The sequence below is a fragment of the Limulus polyphemus genome, unplaced genomic scaffold, assembly GCF_000517525.1.
Source record: "Limulus polyphemus unplaced genomic scaffold, Limulus_polyphemus-2.1.2 Scaffold11749, whole genome shotgun sequence".
NCBI classification, from domain to species: domain Eukaryota; kingdom Metazoa; phylum Arthropoda; class Merostomata; order Xiphosura; family Limulidae; genus Limulus; species Limulus polyphemus.
This window is the reverse complement of record NW_013677359.1, coordinates 1-8,090: the sequence shown is the minus strand read 5'-3', so window position 1 is coordinate 8,090 and position 8,090 is coordinate 1. Positions and strand designations below refer to the sequence as shown.

Here is an 8,090-nt window from a genome sequence, read left to right as displayed (position 1 = left end):
TCTTAGCACAATGGGTTATCTACGCTCTGTCCAGTTCAAGAAATCTTACCCTAAATGTTAACGTTGTAAGTCCGTAAACTTACCGTTAACCAACCGGAGGATCCAACTGTTTGACTATGTCAAAGATGGATATCATCTTCACGTATCACTTGTTTAATAATTCGACTTCAGATATAGCTATATGTGATATAAACGCATTCTCATCACCAGCATGGAACGTTAATATTCATGTTCGATGTACGAATATATTCTATAAACTTCAAGTTATTAGAAGGATAACAATAAATAAAAAAATCAGACAACCATAATTTACCGTATTCCTTATTCTGATTTTAAATGTCTTATTTCCGAAAATAAATATCGACCTAAATACAAAAGATGAAAGACGTATTTGTTATATATTTACAATGTCAATTTTCAGTCAAAGTTTTCTTGATGTTGGTTTTCTGTGTAATCAGCCGGTGAGTCAACCTGGCCGTGTACAGGTGTCATTGTTTCATCAGGTAGCTTAAACCTCACCATTTCTAACAGACTGCATTCAATCACGTTCGTCAAGCCTACACTTCCAGCTTTTTATTACTTTTCGTTTCAGTGAAGTAATATCAAGAGATTTTCACATGCATCTGGCATTTTCTGGTTCACCAGTAGAGCAACCTAGAATTGGTTGCAGCAGCTTCTAAGTTCTATAGAAGGTCGTCGACTTCGTCACCTTAGAAACCAGCCTTCAGCATAGACCACCACCTGCACATATTGTATTACTCCGTGCACTACTTTCGGTAACGTATGACCTTGACTTAATTCTCACCAGGGGACATATCGTAAGTTGGGTGTGTCTGCTTTTAGACGGAGTTGGAAGGTGGAAACACGCAACCTTTCTAAGATTGAGGCTTGGTATAAGGGCCAGAAACATAAAAAATATATAATACTTGTACAACTTCTAACTGAATGTGTAATTTAAAATAGATAGATAGTCACAATGTAATGTTCTCAACATTCCTTTGTAACGTTATCAGAGTCACAATGCAGCAGTGTAAAAAGTTACAATCTAATATTTTCAATGTAATGTTCTCAGTGACATAATCTAACTACGTCAAAGTTACAATGTAATATTTCAACGTTATAATGCATCGATGTTCAAAATCACAGTGTAACATTTTCAAAGTAACAATTTATCGATAGCAAGTTCAGTTGTATCGTTTTCAAAGTCACAAAGTAATGTTGTCAGAGTCACAATGTAATGTTGTCAAAGTCATAATGTAATATTCTCAAAGTTACAATGTATCGATGTTGAAGTCAATTGTACTTATTTCAAATTAACAGTGTACTGTTGTCAAATCCACAATGCAACAATCACAACACAACGATATTAAAGTCACAAAGTAATGTTGTCAGAGTCACAATGTAATGTTGTCAAAGTCATAATGTAATATACTCAAAGTTACAATGTATCGACGTTGAAGTCAATTGTACTTATTTCAAATTAACAGTGTACTGTTGTCAAATCCACAATGCAACAATCACAACACAACGATATTAAAGTCACAATGTAATGTTCTTCAAGTGCGGTTCACTAAAGCATTTATGAAGCAAATCAAGTGCAAAACTTATAGGTTATCAGTATGTTTCAAAATCAAAATTTGCTGGAGAGGACCTACTTTAGTGATATTTTTCTTTGCCTGTTTTTTTTTTTCATTTTTTATTATATTTTGTGAAAGGAAGCTATATTGAATATATTAATTAACCACTGGGCGCCGTTACTCTTCCAGGATTAGAAATGTGGAACAGTTACAGTACTTCATCATTATTTTCAGTGTCACTAACCAAATTTTAGGATAACATTTAAGTAGCCATGAGAACAGCAAATCAAATTACGCTCAAACTTCAAAACATAACCATCACACTTTGAAGATGTTTAGCTGACCAATCAGTTCAGTTACATGCGATATAGTTCAATTTAAAATGTATGTCTACTGGCTGGTGTACCAAGTGTATGGTCTACTAATATGTGAAGATCAAATACTGGTTTTAAGAAACAAAATTCACCAAACACAGACGTTGAAAACCGAATAATATATGTACATTATACGGATTTGGTGGCAATCTGTAATCGGACGAACTGGATTAATTCGTAATATATACAACGAGTGACAAAGCTTCAAGTTCGGATCACTCATTGAAGATATGAATGGTTAGATGAGTAACAGTTTCGAAGTAAAGTGCTAATGTGAACAAGCAACTCTTATCTTATTGTACTGTAGAACTCAACTTCTGTGAATTGCCTTACTACTACTGTGGTATGCATTACTACTTCTGTGTTATAAAAAAGCGTTCGGTAGTTTGCATCGGATAATTTTATTTAAGAACCATTTATTTATTTTAGGTTAACGATAAAAGAATGTCTTTCTTCCAGTAAGACGAGGGGTAATAATTTGTATTATTGTTATTATTCTTAGGGAAAATTTGAAAACGAGGCTTAACATATACTTTAAGGGTAAGGATTGATAAATTTGACGTAAAGATTCAATATACTGTTAGAGATAAAAAAACTGACGTATGGTGTATTCATTTGTATATTCATACACAGTTGCCAAAAAAAATAAAATAATATTTTAAATCTATAAATAAATTCCAACACACTTTACAATATTTTCTGGATATGTATTAAAGCATAATGCCATAATCATAAGGTAAAAAACGACCATGTCGAATATTCGAAATATAATTCCATATTTCTAAGAAAACTAGAAATGCATCTTGCTTTATTTTATTCTGTCAATATTGCCGTATACGTCGTTAATAGAAAACTCGTTAACTTCACGACAAAGTTCGGGCTGTTTATCTTATTCTGTCAATATTGCCGTATACTGTCATTGATAGAAAACTCGTTAACGTCACGACAAATCTTGTTTATCTTATTTAATTGTCACTTACTATGAAATGCAATTTCTAATTGTGTGGCAATGTGTTCCGTGCTGTTCCAGGTTTTAATAAGATTTTCCTGGAGTGGTTTCGATTCTCGATTTTAGTATAACCCCTGTACTTCGGATTCATATTTTAAAACTAAAGACATATTAACTGGCAAAGATCTTTTCCGAGTCACATTATTTTCAGGCTTGATGCTGAATACTCTAAGAACTCAATCTTCTTAAAACGTGTTTCCATTCTAATTTCCTTTGATTTAGTGTCCCTAAGGGTATTCTATGTCAAATACGCGTTGGTACCTATGTCAAGTGAACAGGGTGACACGGAATCTTTTGTTAACGTATATAGCCAAATGAAGCGAAATACTTTAGTATGAAGTGTTTATGAATATATGTGATCAAATAAAGAGAAGGGCTAAAATAGCACTAAATGCTATTCATGGACATGGCCCTGAAGAGGGAAGAAGAAACAATGTTTTTACACAGTGTGTTACATTGCGATTTCGAGAATAATAACTACAGTATTTGACAGTTTATTAGAAATAAAGGAAGAGGTCCCAGGTCGCACGTGACTACCGAACACCAGCCCAGAACGCTGGTTTCTCTATTCATCACTTACTCGCCGTGAAGCCAGTTTACCAAAGCCCTTTCCAAACTCCTGTTAAATTGGGGAAAATGTTGCATGTGCATCGCTTTCCCCAATAGAGGGAAACTACCACATTACTTTTCTGTACGTGTACACGGATTAAGAGATAGGAATGATACTATATTAAGCGATTTTTTTTATTTCTTGGCTATTTTAGCAGTAAATTCATCATGAGGATGTTATATGCTATACTCTCTGTTTACTAATGCAGTCACGAAGAAAAGCTCACAATTTTAGCCAATCAAAAACACTAAAAACTTCATATATATTTTTTCTATTGGAACTATCATCTTATAACTAAAACACATAAAAATTCTCCCTAGTTATATTTCAACGGAGCTCTTCTAAACGTCGTTTCATCAATTAAATTCCTTGTAGTTATTTATGATTCTAAATTAACCTGGAATAAGCATATTACAGAAATATAGAACAAAGTGTGGCAACGAGCAAACTGTGTTAAAAACACAGGAGATACACCTGAGAACATTATCAAAATATATAAACAATATATTAGACCAGAATATCTATGTCCGGCGTGGACAGACGTTGTACCAACACATATTAAGAAACTTCAAACAATTCAGATTTCAGTAATAACTACAGGTTATAGAGTATCAAGATAAAAAAATGTAACATTCATGTACAAATTCGCAAATATTAAACCCATAAAAGACAGACTCAGATAAAAACCTATATAAAAATGATTTATTAACTGAAACAGATCGTTATTTCATACAAGATGATGATAGAGTTAAGTATCTGTCCTCATTCAATTTCTATTATAAGAACAAGACCACCTACACTATACTCCAAAATTATCGTTTAAATTTAGATACCACAAGTGTCTTTTTGATTTTGAAAATGGAATTAATTTTGTTTTAGGAACATTAATTTTGATTCAATGTTTTGACAGTATACTACAATTTGATTTCAAGATGTCAGAAAAACACGTAGGTTCAAGAAATCTTGGTACAAGATGCTAAAAACCTTATATTCCGAGAGCTTTTGAAAGGTGGACCTTTCTTCTTCAGGGGCATACTGGGAATCCAGTTTGATTTAATATCGGTTGCAACTTTGTAGTTGCAATAGAGGGAGCTACTGAGCTCATCCATATCGCCACATCGTCTGTAAATTGTGAAGTTAAACTAAAACTTGGGTCCTTCAAATTCATATTGCTTACACATATTATGAAAAGAATGGGACTAACTACCCCTCTCTGGGGGACACCTGCCTCAGAAGCAAAGTACTCCGAGTAAGTGTCCTCCATACTGACTCTATATTTTCTGTTTTCTAGGAAATTTGATGATTAGCGAATAACTCCTGTTGGTAAACCCATTTCTTTCAACTTAAATCTTAATCCATTATGCCGTACAGTATCGAATGCTTTCTTTATATCAACAAAGCAGGCGGCAGTGTATTTCTTTTCAATAAAGCTATCTACTATGCTTTCAGGTAACCTAACTAAATGATCAGTTGTTTGCCGAAATTTTCTGAAACCATTTTGAGCTTCTGGTAATTTTGATATCTCCAAAACTCGAGGGTTACCTGCACTAGCCGTCCCTAACTTTGAAATGATATGCTAATCAACACCTCTCGCCGTCGGCTCTTGGGCTTTCTAATTGAATAGTAGGACTTAACTATCAGGAAAGAGGCAACACAAGTGGCTCACAACAAACAAACAAAGAGAAATCTTTATTAATCTTTAGACCAAAAGCTACGTGAAACCAAAATAAGAATGATTTATAGAAATAGGTATATTAGAATAAAGATAGCAATATACCATACAATTCTTTCTTTGTAATTAAGCACAAAGCTACACAATGGACTATCTGTGCTCTACCCACCACGTATCGAAACACGGATTCTAGCGTTGTAAGTCCGCCAAAGAATATTGTTTTTAGATCTTTGGTATCTAATTAATGAAAGGAAATCTTTCTCGATCGTTTATAAGCTGTTAAACAAAACGTCTTTTTTTTGCAGGACTTTGGTAACTACGCCTTCAACTACGATATTGTTGACCCAGTTGGAGCTACCAATGGCCGTTGGGAGGCTGGAGACGGATATGGAAACAAACGTGGAGCCTACAGTCTGACTGACATCGACGGTCGTGCCCGCAGAGTTGAATATGTTGCTGATGGTGCCGGTTTCCGTGCTGTTGTAAAGACCAACGAACCAGGTACCGCCGCTAGTGCTCCTGCAGCAGCCGTTGTGGCCTCCAGCCAACCAGGTGTTGTCGCTCACGGACCTGCTTTAGTGAAAACTGCTGTTGCTGCTCCTGCCTTTGCTGCCCCTGTTGTTGCTCCTGCTCTTGCTGCTGCTCCTGCTCTTGCTGCTGCTCCTGCTGCTGTTTATGGAGCTCCTGTTTTAGCTGCTGGAGCCTATAAAGCCCCTGCCTTTGCTGCTGGTCTCTACGGAGCACCCGCTATTGCTGCTGGCGCTTACGGTTTTCCCGCCTATGGAGGAGGTCTATACGGAGCTGGACTTTTGAAATACCACTAAATACTTATGTTTTGATGATTGATATAAAACTGTCATGTAGCTATTTTCTCTCGATTGTTATGAAACTGATTTAGCTTACGCGCATTGTGGTTTATGCTTTAAAGCTTTAATTTTCATTGCTATAGCTTTCTTTATTTTTTGAATATTTGAAATAATACTTTTTTAATAGTATTTTACGAAACACTCCTTATTACTTTCTGATATATTATGTTTGCGAAGCTTGCCTCAATATTTTTTATTTTATTCTTCTGTAAAGCCTGGCCCTTTACCTAAAAGCATGATGTTAATAAGTCTTGCGTGTGGTGATGTATATTTGTACAGATTGTATTTTATTAATAAATGTATAATGAAAATGATAAAATCTGAACTTGATTTATTTCTTCATATTCAGAATTACAGTTAATATCGTAACTAATTGAGTACTTTTATTTTGTATACAATAAGACATCGAAAAGCTCAAACATCAAGAAGGAAGGAAAAATTACAAATAGATACTGATACAAATACTGTTTTATAATATAGAACATTTGAGTTATAATTCTCCGAGAATTTAAAGTTAAAACCTAATACCATAAAATAAATAATTATAATTCATTTATCGCCTGTCTCGTCTTCTCATTCGTGTGTTGGCCAAGGTGAATCAACCCTGTGTTGTAGATTTTAGTGGTAAGATAGAGCTGTCACAAAGAAAGTTTGATTGAGTGTGTTGGCCCAGCTGCAGAAGTGAAGTCCCTTTCAGAACGGTTTTAATAATTTTTGGTTGTTTTTAAAGTCCTGATCTCGAGATCGAAGAAAAAAATCAGCTTAGGAAGCAGCTGTGTTTTGGATATTTTGCGAGTTCGATCGTTAATAAGTATTCTAAGCATTATTTCATTATATGATATGCCCTAGTGGCACAGCGGTATGTCTATAAGTATTTCACTAAAAATAATTTACAGCTTTTATTTCGTATTGTTAATTATCGCGAAGTGCTTTGGTTTTGTCATTTTTATATATAATGTGCACAAACGATACTTACGTCCTGTCGGCGAGAACTGATACTAGAGCCACCTGCTAGACCGTGTCCAGCAATCAATCCGCTATGGGCGACGGCTACCAGGGCGCAGAGGATGGCAATCTATGAACGAAAAGTTTATCTTTATTTGTTCAATAAAAATCTTCTTATATAACAATCGGATTAAGAAAACAACAGGAAATACGTGTTTAACTGATATTCGGAATCTCCACTTTAACACCTAAGACAAAGACTGAATTTTTTCCAGATAAACAATCGTAATATGCTTAACTGAATTTGCGAAGGTGTTTTTATTGGAACATAATGTAGCCTCAAATGAAAGAAGAACGCAATGTACATTTACCTTTCACTTTAACTTAAAGACAAATAATACAGTATACATGATCTGTAGACACGAAGAGAAAAAAAAAGACCTACGAAATAACGACTTTTCTTAGGCAACATTCTAATAATATGTAACAAGACTAATCTGTAGGCTAAAACTATTTGTGTCTAGAGTGTTAATTTTCTCTATAATTATTGTTTTGATACAAACGGTATAGCTAGCTAGATATATTTCTTAGACTACGTTAGATCTTATTAACTTACCTTAGCGATCATTTTCTTGCTGTTCTTCTCTCTGGACAACTTGAGTTAACACCTGATTTTTCACTCCGCTTCCATCCACTTTTATACTGGCTAATAACGTCACCATGACCCAGTAAACGTATCTACACATACTTCACCATAGAAAGCGAAACCATTTTTTATACTGAACTCCTCCCTTTGATAAGGTGCACATAAACCCTCAAGGACGACAACATTACCCGAATTTTCCAGAATTATGTCTACCAGACCAGGAAATACTTTCGAACGTGTAAGCTAATCTGAACTTCATATAACTATACCAAAGTACTAAGTCTGTTGGTCTTCGTGCATGCACCTTTCCGCAAGTTTGTTATAGCTTCTTGTAAAATTCTCACTAAGTGGCTGTAGTAACACGTTATTTTATCAACCTGACAAACCAGTT

General features: G+C 34.8%; 1 protein-coding gene across 1 annotated transcript; it reads left to right on the top strand.

Moving 5' to 3' along the window:
• Window positions 1–5,547: 5,547 nt before the first annotated feature.
• LOC106476829 (adult-specific rigid cuticular protein 15.7-like) lies at window positions 5,548–6,110 on the top strand (the record flags this gene model as incomplete). Its single annotated transcript, XM_013937450.2, has 1 exon — window positions 5,548–6,110. A coding segment is annotated over one exon (519 nt), but the record flags the coding sequence as incomplete, so codon positions are not given.
• Window positions 6,111–8,090: the final 1,980 nt, after the last annotated feature.